This window comes from Crocodylus siamensis, chromosome 1, assembly GCF_052110815.1.
Source record: "Crocodylus siamensis isolate JL-2025a chromosome 1, ASM5211081v1, whole genome shotgun sequence".
Taxonomy (NCBI): domain Eukaryota; kingdom Metazoa; phylum Chordata; order Crocodylia; family Crocodylidae; genus Crocodylus; species Crocodylus siamensis.
Window position 1 is genome coordinate 124,564,896 of NC_143395.1, and position 18,952 is coordinate 124,583,847.

At 41.4% G+C, this 18,952-nt stretch overlaps 1 protein-coding gene across 1 annotated transcript in view; it reads left to right on the forward strand.

Annotated features, from left to right (window-relative positions):
* Nucleotides 1-18,952, forward strand: part of SNX9 (sorting nexin 9) — a 97,860-nt gene that overhangs the window by 66,365 nt on the left and 12,543 nt on the right. The window contains exons 12-16 of the mRNA XM_090042018.1: nucleotides 5,356-5,459; nucleotides 8,500-8,577; nucleotides 16,263-16,339; nucleotides 17,442-17,531; nucleotides 18,767-18,881. Coding sequence (XP_089898144.1) covers nucleotides 5,356-5,459; nucleotides 8,500-8,577; nucleotides 16,263-16,339; nucleotides 17,442-17,531; nucleotides 18,767-18,881 — 464 coding nt within the window. The remainder of the gene's footprint in view (nucleotides 1-5,355; nucleotides 5,460-8,499; nucleotides 8,578-16,262; nucleotides 16,340-17,441; nucleotides 17,532-18,766; nucleotides 18,882-18,952) is intronic.

Genomic DNA, 18,952 nt, shown 5'->3' on the forward strand with positions numbered 1-18,952 from the left:
GATGTACAGGGACACCCCCCTGCCACCTCTCCCCCAGGGCAGCCCGAGCCCAAGCGGCAAGGGGTCCCTCCCTCCCTGGGGCCCGCAACTCGCCACCCCCAGCATGATGTCTGCCGGCACGGGGGGATGTGGGGAGGTGGGAGCAGTACCGGCTTCCTGCCTTGACAGCTGCAGCAGCAGCACCTTGCTCAGAACCGGCTGCAGCGTACCTCCGAGCCGGCATCTGCGCCCCTTGCAAATGAGGAGGGGAGGGGTGGAGTGAGGAAGGGACACAGTGAAATGAGGGGGGGGGGGGGGAGGAGCCGCACTGCATCGGCAATGTCAAACTGACGTGTGTGTGGGAACCTTGTCCCTTTCTCAGCCTTTCAGCAGCCATTAGAAAGCTGCTGAGGGGTTGGGGGAGGGACAAGGGGTTCCCATTGCAGCACCGTGAGACACAGAAAATGGCTTAGCAGGCCATGTGGTGGCCCGCAGGCCATATGTTGGACAAGCCTGTCCTAGATTACCTGTTTTTAAAAAAATCATTAAAATGTTAGTAACTAATAATGAATACTGCCTGCACACTGCACTTTTTCTGTGTGTCACTGGTATTTCTTGTCCTTAACGCTTTATAGGTTGATTAACCAGATTTGCTTCCCAGTTTTCTTTTAAAATAATATGCCAATTAAAAGGAAGGAATAATATGGAATGGCTGACCTTTTAATTATTTTTTTCCCCACATCCTACTATAATCTGGAGAACATGAGGGTTTTTCATGGTGTCTTCTAGAATTGATAAATGTATGCGAATGACTTGATGCGGCTGTGGCTAGGAGTAGACATTTCAGTTGTCTTAGGCCAGTTGTGCCTGTGTTTGTCCCAGAACAAAAATATTCTGGGATTGGTGTGTATGCACATCGCCCTTCTAATCAAGAGTTAATGAGTGGCTGAATGAACTGCCACTTTTTTGCCATTGATTCAGTGATGCAATCCTGGCATGGCCATTTTGTAATGCCCCTAGATAAACTGTTAGTACTTACCTTGTAAATCTTTAGGATTTATCCTGAGACAACAGACATGGATATGAGAACAATCACACTTTGTCCTGTGATAAAATGAGATAAATGGAATATCTACTCATAGCCTGAATGAGAAGTTTTTAGAATAGCAGTAGCATACTGCATCCGTTTTTGGATGAGGCCTGTTCTTGAGCATTTAGTGCAGGGGTGGGCAAAATATGGCCCACAGGCCAGATCCAGCCTGCCAAGCCATTCAGTCTGGCCTGTGGGGCCCCTAGAAAAATTTAAAAATTAATACTCCTGTCAGGGGCATAGGACCCAGGGGAAGCCACAGCATGCCCCTGCCCCCTAGCAGAAGCTTCTGGTCTGGAACTGAGGCAGTTAGTGGCTGTGCTAGTGTGAGAAATTCAGGTAAGAGCAGGGAGGTAGGGGAGGACCACAAGTGATTGCCTCAGTCCTCAGGGCTGGGCCAGCTCCTGCTGAGTCCCATGGTCCAGACAGGCAGCTGGGAGCAAGTAGACATGTGGAAGCCAGCAACAGCCAGCATTCTTTCACCCAGACAGACGAGCACAGGGTACATGGGGTCAGGGCTGCACACACTGGCCCCCACCTGGCCATGGGGCTGGGAGCAAGCGGGAGCCAGCGCCCGTGTCCTGGGGCCAGCACCTGCGGGGCCCAGAGTGGGGCAGCTTCCCTCTCTCTCTCTGTTGGCACAGTACAGCCCAGCTCCATAGAGCCCAGCTGGCTGTGCCCCAGGCTTCTGCCATCCTGCTCTGGACCCTGCAGGTGCTGGCCCCAAGGCCACCACCAGGCTGTCACTGATTCCCATGAACTTGCTCGCTCCCAACCCCCTCTGCCCCAGCCCTGCAGTACAGGTGGAGACCAGTGCACACACTCCTGACCCTGTGTGCCCTACACTTGCCCATCTGAGCAAAAGGATTGGGCCCTGGCCTGGTGCTTGCTTCCCTGGCAGCCTGGCCTGGGGCCAGGCAGCTGCAGAGACTCCAAGGAATGAGAGATGCTAAAAGTATGACAGGATGTCAGTGAGAATGTAAATGGGTAGAAATTTGGAAAACAAAAGGTAAAGCAGGGAAGGGAGTGGGCAAAAAGCAAGGGGTGGAAAAAAGCTAAAGGCAAGTCAGGGAGACTCTACAGTAATAGTAATTGAAGGCAGAAAAGAGGCTGTCTTTGGAAAAGGAAATACCTGAAAACTAGGAAGACAGAGGACAGAAACCTCACTAACCTCATCACCAGAAGTGAACTCCCTATAACCCGAACCACACCTAATGGATCCGGACCATGCCGGGACAAGAAATATAAAACCTGCCAATACATCTTCACCATCCCCACAGTTACTATACCCCACAACAGAACCATCACCATTCCTGGATCTTACACCTGCACATCCAGAAATGTTATATGTTTCATCCAGTACACCAAATGCTCACAATCCTAGAATTCTGAGAAACCAAATCCCCAGATATACTTTCATTCTTTAGTTACGGTTTTTAGGGTTGGTCTCAGCAGTGATCGGAATGAGTCCCCTTCCTTCGGTCCCACTCGGGCGCTCCTAGGCTTCAGCATGAATGAGAGTTCTTGTTCACGGAGAGGGTGATTCAGGGGATCAGTCTGATCCAGCCTACACTTGTGATTCTTCCTTCAGTGTTCTATAAGTGAGGTTACCTCCAAATTGGGACTGCAGGTTACAGTTTTTATTGGGTAAGTTGCCGTCATGGGCCCCTCCTACCCAAATCTGTCACTGCTCCCAAATATGGGCTCAGATCTTACTTAACAGATTTTTGCTGGGTGGTCAGTGTGTGTTCTTGCTCTTTGGAGATTTTCCACACCACTGCGGTGACCTCTCTTCCCAGCCCCCTTTCAAAAGCCCGCAGGTTTTGATCTCTCGGAATGTTTGCTTAAGGGTCATTTTTAGGTTAACTTTGTTAAAGACCTCTGAAGATAAAATCCAAAAACGTAGGCAAAAGTAAGCAATGAGCCTAGATAAGAAGATGAATCTTGCCTTTTTTTCTAAACCAACTAATGGGTATTTATTACAACCATTCAAACTATTACATTCAATATGACAACAATCTGGGAGACGTCTCCCAGATTTATTTTCCTGATAGAAAAGCTTACCTGGAGACACCTGAACAGACATTCAAGTGCTGAGCCTTTGAAGAGCAGACAATTCACAGTGTGGATGCTATGCAGCACACATCACAGTCTGCTCTGCAGACTCCCTCAGTCAGCTTAGAGACAGATGCCAGGACTGCCCGGGGGAGCCCTGATTGGTTGACCCGGACTGCTGATGGTGAGCCTGTCACCCCTTTCATAGTCTCACACTGCTTCAGGAAATGTTCTGCTCCCTGGTCAGATGGAGCAGTAGAGTCCAGCAAGTGACGCATCATCTCCTAGGGGAAGGACAGAGCAAAGCACCCTGCGATGCTGGAGGACTGTCCTATAGCTTTACATGGAGATTTGCAGCAATACAAAAAGAAAATCCCCACAAATTGCACACCATTAGTTATGACATACCATCCTTCCCTGGAACCTACATGGAAAATCCTCAAACAATTGCAACCCATACTAGAAGACAACCTCATTCTGAAAGAGATTTTTCCAGAACCACCCTCCCTAGCCTTTAAACAAGCACCAGACCTCGCTAACCTCATCACCAGAAGCAAACTCCCTATGGCCCAAGCCATACCTAATGGATCCAGACTATGCTGGGACAAGAAATATAAAACCTGCCAATACATCTTCACCACCCCCACAGTTACTATACTCCACCACAGAACCATCACCATTCCTGGATCTTGTACCTGAACCTCCATAAATGTTATACATCTCATCCAGCGCACCAGATGTCCCGATGGAAAATATATAGGAGAAACCAAACAACTGCTCAGCAGAATGAACACACACCAAAAAGACGAGAGTACTCAGCTACCTGTGGGGTCACATTTCTCACAAGACAATTACTCCTCCTCCAATCTCTCGGTTCTAATCCTCAAAGGGAACTTACAGAACACCTCTCGTATGCTAGCCTATGAATTTCACTTCATAAATCTACCAGATACAAAAATCATGGACTCAATCAATATAGATATTTGATTTATGACCTGCTACAGCCTGCCTGGCATCTGATTCATGAGGTACCTGGCCAGACCTGACCTCATACTTTTCACTTTCCTCTTTCCGCTTTCCTCCCCTCCCCTTCTTTTCTGCCCTTTGTCTTCCCAATTTCCAGCTATTTCCTTTTTCACAACTGACAGCCTCTTTTTTCCTTCAATTACTACTACTGTAGAGTCTCCCCACTCACCTTTTGGCTTTTTTTCTCCCCTGCTTCCCCACCCCCACCTTTCCTGCTTTACCTTTTGTCTTCTGAATTTCTACCTATTTACATTCTCATTGACATCCTATCACACTTTTAGCTTCTCTCATTCCTTGGAGTCTCAGAACAGCAGAGGTTCCCCATGCCATGGAACTTTTTTCCAACTACTCAGTTGATCAAATAAAAGATATCGCATCTACCCAAAGAACCTTGCCTGACTATGTCCTTAGACAAACACAGCTACAACCAAAAACCCAGCATTCTAATTTTTATTTATGTTTAACTTTTGAAAAAGGAAAGAAAATGCTTAGTTAGTACTAGGAGGGTCCCTCTTTTATGAAACTTAAAACACACGGCATCAGAGAATAGCATTCTTTTCTGACAAAATATTGTTGTCAAAGAGATAATGCCATGCATTAGCTCCTTAAATCTTTTGTTACCTGTTCTAGGGTGTATTTACACATGCAGTTAATGTGACTGGATATACAACAGCTCAATTTGAGCCAAAGTAAACTAATCCCGATGTCACCCATCCTACGTGTGTTTAAGCACAGTAATTTACTGTGCTGCTGGGTACCACTTGTATCTGACTCGACTGTCTGGCAGCGCAGTAAATTTAGTCTACTGTACCTTAATCGCTGTGTATGTGTACATGGTGACATTTTACCAGGCTGCAAATTAGCTTGCGCAGCAAAGTGGCTTGTGTAGACGCGCCCTTAATGTATCAAGTATGCTAGTCCAATTTCAGACGTGTTAAAGGAAGGAAAGTAGCAGGATTTTACAGTGTGAAGGATTGAGTGAGCACCTAGATTGACATTCTGAACCCATTCATATCAATGGAGGCTGGATTTTTTTCCCCCTCAGTTTTTTTTCTGTGAAGTTTTACTTGTAGTTGAACATTGTAAAATTTAAGAAATTGGGCATTTGTTTCAAAAAATGAGATGGAGAATCACTAAATCCTGACTGTAGTAAGCTTGAACCACCCTTTGTCTGTCTGTAATAGAAGTGTATTTATACTTCACAGAGAACAGAAATGTGATGCAGTTGGTAGGTTCACCAAATCCATGGATGACGGAGTTAAAGAGTTGCTGACGGTGGGACAAGAACACTGGAAGCGTTGTACTGGACGTGAGTGTTACTTGGAAATTCTACAAATTTAGATTCACCTTTCTGTGCAGGAAGAGTTTTTTTCCATTTGTATGTCAAATAAGCACATTTTAAATTTACAGAGTCTGAGAGAATTCTAACCTACACTGAAACATTATTTAGTTAAGTATTCAGTGCCCCAAAAGGTAAAGCCAACAGCTTTCTTACCCCAACTGAGAAAGTAATTGTTCTTCATCCACCAATATCTTTTATATTATTCTGAACTACCAACTAGAGTCATTGCTGGACCATCTGTCTCAGTTGAAGTTGTCCTTCAACTAGGTTTTTGGTAATGTAAACAAAGGGAAAAAAGGTTGATCAAGTCTGTAGATGGACACTTTACTATTCACGGATCAAGATGCTCGTGTACCAGTTAAACTGATTTAAAGCTGAAATAAATAGCCAAAAGTGTAAAGTCTTGATCCTTATTTATGCCTTACCCCAATTGTGTTATTTTTCTTGTCCAGTTTCACTCTCCACAGAGAACTTGGGGTGCAAATTTCATGCCGGTCTTTTGTCTCTACTTGAGCCTTACATTTCTAGCATCAGGAATTCTGGTCACTCAAAATTTGGCTAAAAAGAAATGGTGCCACAGCTCAGCACTGTAATGAGGACCTCCTAGTGCAGGCTGCACTGCCTGCCTACCTTGTACCAAAGACCTATCAGCCAAGAATAAACCTCCCCATATTTTTAAACTATTATCTGACTTTATTGGCTTTCTACTCCCACAGGGCATTTTGGTACCCAACCTATTGACCCAAATATGGAGTATTAGTCAGTTACTACTTCAACTTAATCTAATAATTCTTCACTTTTAGGCAGGAAAACCCCTCTGACCTAAATGCCTGCAAGTTCAGTCTCTGTAGTTGCGATTGCATGGGACTTTCATACCCATACATAAGCAAGAATCACTCCATTTAAAAAACAAAACAAAAAAACCTTTCTGTCCCATCCTTACTGTTATTAAAACAGCCTCTCAAGTGTACCTCTTCATCTCTTACATAGAAGAGGGGGACACCATCCCTTTGCCAGTAAGATTGAAAAGATCTAATCCTAAATAAGATGCTTTATCTCACATCTTCAGGTCTTTTTAATTCCACATGGCCTACATTTCCATGGGAAATGACACTGGGAAGTGTTGAGCAGGGAGAAGTTGTCCTGTGCCCCTTTTAGTGGTTTTTTCTAAATAATTGGTCTGATAAAACAGAGTTGTGATCAACACCTCCATTATAATTAAGGCTAAGTTAATGGTTTGCATTTAAAGCAAAAGGTTGTTTCATGCAAAACAGGAATTCAATTTCTTATCTCCAGATGTACAGCACTTTATGCTTACGGGGTGGAGAATACAGTTCTCAAAATTCAAGTAAATCCATTAGTCAGGAAAATCCATTTTCCTTCAGGAAATTTTGCATCTTTCTCTTTGTTTTGATTGATCATAACATAGAATAATACAGATTCTTCCAAAAAGTCCATAAAGGTTAACTATATGGACATCTTGTCCATGAGCAATGTTTGAGGACGTTGGGTTGAAGTTGAACTTAATCACTAGCTGTTCATGCTGGGAGTTCATATCAGTAATTTAAGGTCAGATGCATTACACAGATGTTGCACCATTCCCCAAAACAAGAGGCTGAGGCTAAAATAAAAAAAAATCCAAATATTTGAATGTATGCAAATAGATTTGCCTGCAGTGACACCATGCAGTAATAATACAATTAAGATTAAGCATTTTGCATGCTTGTAGTGTAATTTAGACCAGATTTGGTCTTGGAGATCTTGAGTACCACAGGAATTGGGAGTTTCTTTTCATGTATTTTCTGAGCCCTGTTTGTGTGTGTGTTTGATGTATTGACTTTCATAATATTTGACAGTGATTAAAAATGCTGGAAATATAAGTGAAAGAAGAAACAAGAAATTTTCTGTAGTGAAGCTGCCTCTGACATTAGAGTGCTAAATTAAGAGGAGATATGTTTGAATTAATGGGAAACAGCAGAGGCATAGTGTCTGACATGGTATCCATCACATAAGAAATACTAATCACTGTAAATAAAACCCAAACCAGAATGCATTAAATAATTTGTTGGCAAGGACTTTACCGAAGAAGTTAACTTGAGGATGCTAAGAGACCCATTGTGTGATGGCAGAAGACTTCTTCCCAGGACTGTCTGCAAATTACCAAAGCAATCACCTGGTTTCTCTTCTGCCCAGACAATACATTCCCCAAATGCAGATGTTTAAAAATGAAAAACAAATCTTCTGTGCTCTTTGCTATAAAAAATTATTTGAAAAAAATACTTCAAGTGTGTGGGGCTAGTACATGAATTGTGTACAGTTCAAAACTTAAAAGCTGAGGTTTATTGTGGAAATTAACTTGATTATAAAGAAGTTATTTCTGCATAAATATTTGATGAGATGTGTGTATCTATATACTGTCACCAAACTATATACTCAGATACAAGCACACTTTATTTGCCTCATAGCTTGTTTTCCCAGAATATTTTGATTTATTTTCTACTTTCAGTGTTTAAATGTAAAAACCCTGATGAGACTAGGGTGATTTAAAAGCTGTAAAAATTATGGAAATGTGCAATACAGATGTTAATCTAAGACACAATAGGCACAAGTGTGTTTTTTACATACGTGTGTGTACACACTTGTGCATGTATGTATGCGCATTGTCATATACAGTTGCCACATTTTAAAGTATAATTGCATATGTACAACATAATTTAAGGTTATCTTGACTTTTTGATTGGTTGTATTTAGGTCTGGATGTGCACTACTACTGTTAGTGGATAGAATTGAAACATTTCTAAACTAACTAAAAATTCAGCAAGACACAAATAGTTACCATTTTAGTTTATTTAGGCTGGTTTCAGCTACTAATCATAAATTTGCACATGGCAAATGCTAGATTTTTTCCCCCAAAAAAAGTTTGTTTGAATGGTTATCATATAATGAGAATGTTACAATTATTCTGAAGCTTTGAGCAACTTTTATTTTTTTTCCCCCCTTTGTTCAGCATTACCTAAGGAATATCAGAAGATAGGAAAAGCCTTGCAGAGCCTGGCACTGGTTTTCAGCACCAGTGGCTATCAAGGTATTTTTACCTTCATTTGCACTTTGTTTTGGTGTTATAAAATATTTTAAAGAACTCTTAATTATACAAAATACTATTATTTATTATCATTTTGAGCTCTTAATTTAAAAGACATTTTAAACATTTTGCTTAATTTCTGATACCCCTCATTTCAAACGGTGCATTAAGTAATGTAAAGTATGGAAACAAGACTTCATACTGATATATTTTAATTACTTTTTTCAGTGTGAAGTATTTTATGGCAGAAATCTGATTTTAATATTAATATATAACCTGGTTATTGACCTTGCAGCCTACTGTAGCGTTTCTGGGATGACCCATACTTGTATGGCACATTAAAAGTAAATGGATGTAAAAACCTATCCTGTCAGAAAAATGCAGTGAAATTCAAAAACATTTTGTTAGTTACCAATCCCTGTTTCCCTGATTTTGGGATATTATTTCAAGAGCCCTATCTAGCTATCTGTAAATGGAATTTGTCATGTCTAAGCATGGGAATGAGAGAGAATTTCATATGCATGAAAGAATAAATTGGGAGGTTTTCTTTTAGTGGGTTTTTTTGTACTTTATCCTGAAAAGTCAGTATTTGAGACCAAATTAAATTTAATTTTACTGTGTTTCTAATAGGCTGGCTATCATGGTCAAGGTTTACTTGTCTGTGCATACATTGATAATTATCTTAAAGACATCAGCCTAAAAAAAGTGAGTGATAAACCACTGCTGTATCACCCACTTTTCAAGGTAGTTGAACAGGATTATTGGCCACACTAACTCTTCCAGTGTTTTCTTAAGCAAAGACTTATAGAAAAGATTCACCAGTATGGGAAAAGACCTGTCTATTCCTTGTTTGTTTTTGGTTTAAGGATTCAGGGAAAAATAATGTTGAAATTTTTTTAAGACTTTGTCTCAAAATGAATTTGAATGTTTTAATATCTTGATTGTTTTCCCACTGAACTTCTTTTCAAAGAATTTCTGTTTTTTTTTTCTCCGTTCTTTTTATTGACTGGTGTTTCATACTTGCTGAATTTTTAGTAATGTTATTCTAGCTGGGATTTATAATTTGCTTGCAGCTAATTGGTCCCTTGCATTGTATCCTCCTATAAGCTTGTGTGTTAGTTTGTTTTTTCTGTATTTATGTTCCCATGGTTTAGGTTTTTTTCTTTGTGTATTAATTATACTTTTAAATAAGTAACAATCATACTCTTCTTAAGATATCTGTCTAAAAACCTGGAATTTGGTATGAGAGCCAAAAGGAGAAAAATTACAGTGTAGCCTTGCGCTGTCTATAGGGTTGGAGGCATACAAATCCTTCTTGGAACCAAACAAAGCCAGTAGCAAGAGTTCTTGGGAAGGGACTGACATTTGACTTCGGTAACTATATCATGCATATTCTTTTACCAGGGTAAAATGAAAACAATGTGGCTTAGAAAGCTAGGATGCAAACTTGCAGATCAACCTTATGAAGGAAACCTGCAGTTTGAGTTCCAATATCTTCAAATGGTATGAAAAATAGACCATGGTAAATAGCAACTAGGTAGAACTATCCCCCTTTGCTCTCCTAGTTGGACATAGTTGCACCCTAGTGTCTTGCTAAAAGAAATAGCTTCCTTCTAGTGGTGATCCTCTATCCTTGCTCCTATATATTTTACTTGTCAATACACTTAGCACAATAGACTTTTTTTTTTTTTTTAATTAAGAAATATGAGATTCTTTGCTTCACAGTCCAGTTCCCAGAAAAAGAGAAAAGTTACTTAAAGCAATCAACATACACAACTTCATCACTACTGATTATGGTGCTTTGTCCATTGTTAACTTGATCTTATCTGGTGGCTGCTATGGAGCAGGCCCTGCAGAAGAATCAAGACAGACGCATGAATTGATTTAAAGCCACAGCCTGCAAATGTATTCACTTTTTAATATTAGAAAGAGGGTGTTGAATCCTCTTTGGCATGGTTTTGCCTCCTTCCCTCCCTAACAACCAAGCTTTAATTGGAGCTTAGTGTGGGGTTAAATGGCTTCTGACCATGCAATTAAAGGATAATGATTGCATTGCCCTACCACTCAATACATGATTTGGCTCACTGTTGACTAAACATAAGGGAAAACTTGGTAGAGAACTCAGTTTGAATGTGTAGGCCACCTGTCCTTCTAAAGTTCTCTACTCAAGTAAATTTATCTTTTGGTGTTGGCCCATTTTATGGTTCAGTGCCTCATTCCTACAGTTCACCCTAAATTCTACCAGAAGTTTGATTTCAAATGGAGCCAAGTACAAATACTTTCTCCCCTAAATGGACTACCAGCCTGCTAAGTGCAGTGTGAAATGTCAACTAAGTAATGCAAGTAAGTCATGAGATGTTCCTGCATTCTGTCACTGCTGTCAAAATAATGAGGATAGTTTTGGTTCTGCTTATAACCTTCTGAACTAGCCACCTGCTTTCAAACTTGGAGCACCATTGTGTGTCCACCAGTCCAGACAGTTGTCTCTTCACTCTCGCCCACTGAAAATGGTAAACCAATGTTAGCCCACATGACCTGCTTTCTCTGATAGCCTGCATTCACACTACAGAAAGGACATCTTACATTCTGATTCCTAGTAGCTTTTAGCCTAGAATGTCCAGAAACTCATGCCCACCACGGCTATGCCAGTCCTGAAGGATTATGTGCTCTAATTTACTAGATTAAGTACTAGAAAAGGAAATCCTTGTGAATTAACTGTTAGTTCCAAGCATGTATAGGAGGTCTTCAAGGGCCAGAAAGAACATCTTCTAGCTTTTAGTGGACACACATTTATTCCAGAGTTTTTTGAAAAGGTTATGGTCTTACAAACTCCCTGATCCACTTCAAGAATCTCTCCCTTTAAACACCCAAACTTCTGTCCAAAGCAGACATCAGGAGGTTCCAGAGTACTCCTGGAAATGCTGTTCCTTGTCAAATGTATAGGGAGTACCAGAAACCTTAAAGTAGCATCTCTTTTTCTGCAATGTCAAAAGTGGAGCAAGCTCCTATCTAGACCTGGAAAATCTGAGTGGCTGTGGCTGGAGGGACTGGACATGTTCAAATCAGCGGGTCCAGATGCTCTCCACCCCAGGGTATTGAGGGAGCTAGCAGGAGTTATTGCAGGGCCCTTGGCACGGCTTTACGAGTGCTCATGGTGCTAGGGCCAGGTGCCAGATGATTGGAAGATGGCTAACATGGTCCCCATCTTTAAAAAAGAGAGGAGGGAGGACCCGGGCAACTATAGGCCTGTCAGTCTTACCTCAATCCTAGGGAAACTCTTTGAGAAGATCATCATGGAGCACATCTGCAATGAGCTGGCCTCAGACATGTTGCTCAGGGGCAACCAGCATGGTTTCATTAGGGGTAGATCATGTCAGACCAACCTGATTGCCTTTTATGATCAGGTCACAAAAGCCTTGGATGCAGGTGTTGCTGTGGATGTAGTCTTTCTGGACTTCAGCAAGGCCTTTGACACTGTCTCCCACCCCATCCTCATTAAAAAATTGGGTGACTGTGGCTCTGATGCCTACACAGTGAGATGGATTGCAGATTGGCTGAAGGGTTGCACTTGGAGAGTGGTGGTGGATGGGTCATATTCAACCTGGGGAGAAATGGGCAGCAGAGTCCCCCAGGGCTTGGTCCTTGGGCCTGTGCTGTTCAATCTCTTTATCAGCAATTTGGACGACAGAGTGAAAAGCAACCTGTTTAAATTTGCTGCTGATACCAAAATTTGGGGTGAGGTGAGCACGCTAGTAGGAAGGGAAAGACTGCAGCAAGACCTGGACAGGATGCGCTTCAACACTGACAAGTGCAGGGTGCTGCACTAGGACAGTAGTAACCAACAGCACACTTATAAGAGGGGAAACTCCTTTCTTGAGAGCACAGAGGCAGAAAGGGATATTGGAGTCATTATTGACTCCAAGATGAACATGGGCCGACAATGCGAGGTCACGGTTGGCAGGGCTAACTAGACCTTGTCATGCATCCACAGGTGCATCTCAAGCAGAGCCAGGGAGGTGGTCAGGCCATAGCTGGAGTACTGTGTCCAGTTCTGTGTGCCCCACTTCAGGAGGGATGTGGACAACATGGAGAGGGTCCAGAGGAGGGCCACTCGCATGATCCGGGGACAACAGGGCAGACCCTACAGTGAGAGACTGCGGGACCTGAACCTGTTCAGCCTTCACCAGAGAAGGCTGAGGGGGAACCTGGTGACCGTCTGTAAACTCACTAGGGGGGACCAGAAGGGTTTGGGAGAGAGCTTGTTTCCCCTAGTGCCCACTGGCATAACAAGGAATAATGGCCACAAGTTGTTGGAGAGTAGGTTTAGATTAGACATCCATAAGAACTACTTCACAGTTAGGGCGGCTAGGATCTGGAACCAACTTCCAAGGGAAGTGGTGCTGGCTCCTACCCTGGGGGTCTTTAAGAGGAGGCTTGATGCCTACCTAGCTGGGATCATTTGAGCCCAGTTTTTCTCCTGCCCAGGCAGGGGGTCGGACTTGAAGATCAACAAGGTCCCGTCCGACCCTACTTCTACGATTCTATTAAATTTTTATACCAAATGTGACTACTGTCCTATCCGTATGGACTAAATGCCTGTCCAAACACCTGCCTAGTACTTTGTGTTGACAATTGGCTCTTCAGTGTGTTTAACTTAAGAAAGGTGGGGTGGTATTGTATACGTTTTCGCCCTCTCTAGTGCCCACTCTTTCAAGGGAAGGCTACAGGATGTTCTCTATATTTTGCTTTATTTTAAGTAATTTTGCCCAAAAAATGAAACGAGAAATATTTCTAATTGCTTGTGTATACCATCCTGTCACTGGGAGCAACACCTGCATCAATTTGTCATGTGCCTCCTTCCTCCCCTCACCCTCAACTGCCTGCATTGATATGGATGATGGTTAATTCTCTTCCGACCACACCTGTGCTGTCCTTCTTTTACAGCCTGATTCCCCAGTGAGGGAGTGGGCTAGGATGGTGCACCTCCGCCCTGTAGTTCTGGTGTGCTCCAGCCCATGAAGGTGAATTAGCTCCCTTCTCTGATAAAAATGGGAAGATGCACTGTGGGCATTCTGGAAATCAGTTGTCTTGTACTAGATTTTTCCACGGTAGCAGACTTCCTACTCTAATTCATCAGTTCCCCATCTTGTCCCATAGTGAGTTGTTTAAAGTCAAGAGACTGTCCCTGGAAAACTAAAATTCTTAAGGGAAAGACAGGAAATTTCCCTCCTGAACCATCGAGAAATGGTTTCAATATCTGAGAGTATTTCTGAATTGACAAGGCATTTTGTTGTTTGTGGGTTGTGTGTGGTTTTTTCTTTTAACTTGGAAAGAAAACCATCATAAAGATTTTCATTCCATTACTGGGCAGGCAGAAAATACAATAGTAAATTATTTCAAAATTAGGAGAAAAAAGGACTTTTTTAAAGCATCATGCTGAATGTTGACATTAAGATGTTGTTCTGCTTCTGACTCTTGCAGTGTATCCAGGAGCTCTTCAGTTTTCTGAAACTGGAAAAAGTCTGCACATTTCCAGTGAAATGCAATAAAATTACTCTGTCACATTCCTATTTTCTTTAGGATGTACCTTGACTTCAGTGTACTTTTCTTAATCTTTGGCCGCATCCAGATAAACATGGCTGTGTGGTATGTGGCGCCGCAGACAGTTCTGCAGCACCACATACTGCATATTTCATTGTTCTCCATACTGTGAGGGAGCAGCATGGGGCTTTCTGGACTCTGGATAATCCCATGGAGAAAAAAAGTGGTGTGGCACACACGGCAGCAGTGTGCACCACCTGAAGCTGGAGTCTGGATGGCTGGAACCACACTGCTGCCAGCCAGGCTCTGCGCGGCAGCATTGCTGTTACTGCCGCCCTGGGAGTCCCCCAGGTAAGGCTCCTGGTGCCAGCCCAGTCCTGACCCCAGCCTCCCCTATCCCACCTGGGGTAACTTGCTGTGCACCAATGCACACATGGCATAGGGGACAGCTAGCGGTGGCACAAGGTGCACTGGTGCTAGATGTCCCTGGGGAACCAAACATCCACACACATTGGATGCGGCCTTTGTCCCAGGTGCAGAGCAGCTCACAAATGAGAAACAGTAACAGTTACATTTTAAATTAGTTATCATTATACACAGATTTCTTCAGTTGCCAGATATTAAACTCCTTGAAATGCATAATAATTTGACTGATAGCAAGTAAATAGGCTCTTTAGAAGATGAAGATTATAAGATATATGAAGATGTAAGCCTATTGACTTAATTATACCTATAACAATATTGTAAGGGTCTTCTGTGAGGACGAAAAACAATTAAGTCTTTTTAATCAGAAACGCACCCTGTCCCTGTTTCTTTCCTTTTCCAATACTTGAAGCCTATCATGTCATGGTCCAGAAAATCTTTTCCCCAACTGGTCAAAAAACCTGAACAAGCTAGTTCCAGGATGAAAAACTGTTGAGCATTTTTCAGGAACAAACATAAAATGTCTAAACAAGAGAATTCCATGATTACAACTTTCTGCTTCAGTGTACAGCATAGTGCTATAGGGCACCTATGCATATGCATTGAGGCTGCTCCAACACGCTGGAATTGCAGTGCATCGGAGCAGACTCAATTTTAATAGAGTCTGCTAGAGGGTGGTAATTATGCTACACTCCAGCTTCATGCATGTCCAGCGTCCCTGCACTGAAAAGTGGCAGTGAGGGTACTGTAACTAAAGCTCGTTCAACAATCTTTAGCTTAAAGTGCCCCCACCACCTGTTTACTGTGCAAGGACACTGATGCATGTGATGCTCTAGGCACTTTAATTAGAACAGCTCTCAGAGCTGCTCTAATTAACCCACCCCTCCCAGCATGTATGTAAACACCCTAGCATCTAGTGCTACAATGCTAGTAGTTCAGTGTTACCAGCTCTCACAGCATCTCATCTTTTTTCCTCTTAAAACCTTGACTCCTGGAGGCATGTGACTTGCGAAAAATTCTTTTTACATTTTTTAAAGTAGTTTCCTAGTTCTCATGATTGAAAACTTTAAAATACAACTGAAGTGTTCCCTAAATGCTTAGAAATCGGATGACAAAGCATAAAACAATCCAATATGTTGTAGTGAGTTTTTGAGTGTGGGTATAACTTTTATGACTTGGAATGTTTGGGGTTTGCAGTACTGATAATCAAGACTATCAAAAGTATTATTCATGAAGTATATAACATGCAGGTTTAATTAAAAATAAATAAATAAATAAAACCTCTCTCTCCTGGCTTTAATCTTCCCTGTCTTCAGATCTTTCCCTGTTCCTGCAAGCTTGCCTTAACCAGTCCTCTGACAATCCTCGTCTTTGCTTTTTAAGGGCAGTAATTACTTTTAAAATGTGTTTGTTTAATATTTTTATTAACTCAAAGTACTGGATATTGTAGCTACTAATCTGTGATATAGAATAGCGTTTAATCGTATAGGCATTTACTTCTACAAGTTATTTGAAGGCATCCCCTTTTCTGAGTTGTATACCACAGTTCAGTAATGCTTTTACCTTTTTTCTTTTATATAATTATTAGCTATTTACAAATAACCAGTTACAACACACAAGTTTTTATTGTTTTAGAACAGTGAAACTTTTAAATTAGTTAATGCTTTTGATTCTTCAGCTTAATGACTTCAATTTAATTTAAACACTTCAAATTTTATGTTTAGGAGAATCTGATCTCAATGAGGCAATAACAGAAGCAGGAAAAACGTATGAAGAAATTGCCAATCTTGTGGCAGAACAGGTATAAATAATCTAATATAGTATCATGGACTGATCTGCATACTCTGTCAACTTATAATTAATTTACGTACTTTTATTCTCCTCTGATTTTTCTTGTGGAATTATTTAACATTTTATGTACATAAGTAGTTTGCAATAACTGTTTTTCTTAATTGTAAAAGTCATTAAATAACATTTTAAATGGTATATCTTCCCTACCATATATTGGATAGAGAAATAGTGATAGAAAGAAATTCCCTTTGAATCTCAGTTTGCATGCTGTCCTTCAAGAGATTGAACTAAGCTTTCCGAATTCTCTGAAAGATGACTCTCTGATGTCACTGTCCACTGTCTCCCACTGAAAATGTAATTACTCAAACTTAAAATTAGCTTTGTTTAGCTAGCACCTGATGACTATTATATTTGATTTCTAGACTGCAGTGCATCTTACAGACGATATCACGTTTACCCGAAGAACCTTGTCTTTTTTCCAAATTTCTTATATTAGAAAGTAGCCGTTTTCCAAAAACCTGACCTTTTTGTAGCGAGTAGCTGGTCAGATGTGTTGCATGCTTTGTGTGCATCTGCAAAACAAAAATCACCCTTTGTGCTGCTTTAGGAGAAACAAAAAATTAGATTGCTACTTGTGTCACTGCAGGGGTTGAAAACCTCTCCGTGAGACTTAGAAAGAAAAAGCTGCAATAGTGAATAAAAAGCAAAATATGGAGCCAAAGCATTTAAAATGTGGTATTTAATGTGTCATCTTGATGCTCTCTCTAGATTCGATTAGAAACCTGTACTTATGTTCCCTGATTGTATTCTTGCATGTCTAAAATGGAAAGATCTTCACCTTAATGCTAACATAAATATTTTCACTAAAAATGTAATGTTAATGGTATTTTTTTAATTAACAAACTCTTACTTTTTTGTTACCTTAAACCAACAACCTTTCCTTTGAGCAATAACTTGCTTTTAAATAGAGAAAACATTGTTGAAACTTTTTCATTTTTTTCTATATGTGACATTCTCCTTACAAAAACCAGCTTTTGTTCAATGCACATAAATTTCTATTTAATTGGTAATGTATGATTCTTTGTTAACACATGCTATATTTCCTCTATTAGCCAAGGAAGGATCTCCATTTTCTGATGGAAACAAATCATGAATACAAAGGCTTTCTTGGTTGCTTTCCTGACATTATAGGAGCTCACAAGGTACTTTTCTTTTTTAATAAAGGAAGTTGAGGGGATATTAGGGTAGGGGTGTAGAATCAATACATTTTCCTTCAGTCAGAGATATAATTTGACCAAACCTCTATTGTCAGTAATATTGGGAGTTTTGTATGAAAATGGCAAGAGAATCTTTTAAATATGTGAACCTCCTATGATGGGGAGAATTTAATATTTTTTAGCTTAGAAAAATGGCTATTACCCAATTTACTCAAAACCAAGACAAGGGGTTTTTCCCACTTTAACAGGAGGTGTGTGGGGTGCCCCTCATCTTGGATTTGAGTACAAGGCAAGAGCGGGAGGTACAGCTGCTGCCCCCTAATGGCCTCTGCCCTCCACCCCCCTCTCCCTACTGTGTCTTGCTATCCCTCCCCCCCGCCCCTGATCACCCTGTGGCCCAGGGTACAGTGCGGTGTTAGCAGCTTTGGCATGGCTGGGTTGGGACAGGCAGAAGTGTTCTGTGCTCTGGCCTAGAGTGAGCTTGGTGCTGGCCAGAGCCAGAAGGTAAGTGGCAAGCACTGGGGGTGGGGGGCAAGCAGGAGGAGGGGTGGTAATGGTTGGGTTCAGGGGGGAAGGGGACAGGCACTCGGAGGGAGGCCAGGCCACTAGACTCTCCCCTGCCACCTTACTCCCTTACTGCTCTTTGCCCTGCCACAGTAGTGGGGAGGGGTTGCAAATTTAAGACAACCCTCCAATTATTAGATTCTATACATGGAAAATTTATAACAAACTTATAAAAGTTGTGATGTGAAACTCGACCTCTATTTTTATCAAAGTCAAGGGCTATGCAAATATCATGGTAAATGGGCCTCTTGAGAGATGTTTCTTGAAATAGTTTGAATGTCATGGGCCTTTTAACAAATGCTGTAGAACACAAGTTACAGGTCCTAAAAGCATTTGAAAGTTTGAGGCATTCAGATGTGTTCCTCTTACAGTTCCCTTTTCTTAAGCTTTGTCTTTTTGCCTTTTCAACTCTGTATCGAAACTACTTCTAGTGTGTTTGTGCTGTCTGCTTCGAAACCAGTCTGTGCTCATGTCATCCCCTGTCAGCTGTTGGTATAATTAAACATGAAACAATCCATTTTGAGGGGAAAAAAATATATTGGAAAGCAGAATCTGTCTTTACATGACAAACAAGCTTATGCGCTCTCCTAGCATAACTTGTTTGAATTTTTTTGACTAATGTGAACCTCACAGCAGTTGCATTTTTATTTTAACAGGGAGTAATAGAAAAAGTGAAGGAAAGTGACAAATTAGTCGCGACCAGTAAAATCACACCACAAGACAAACAGAACATGGTGAAGCGTGTAAGCACTATGGCTTATGCACTACAAGGTAAAATTTGTCACCTCACTTCAGACTTTGAAAGGCTAAAATAATCTTCAGAGATTTTTTTTAAGGAAATA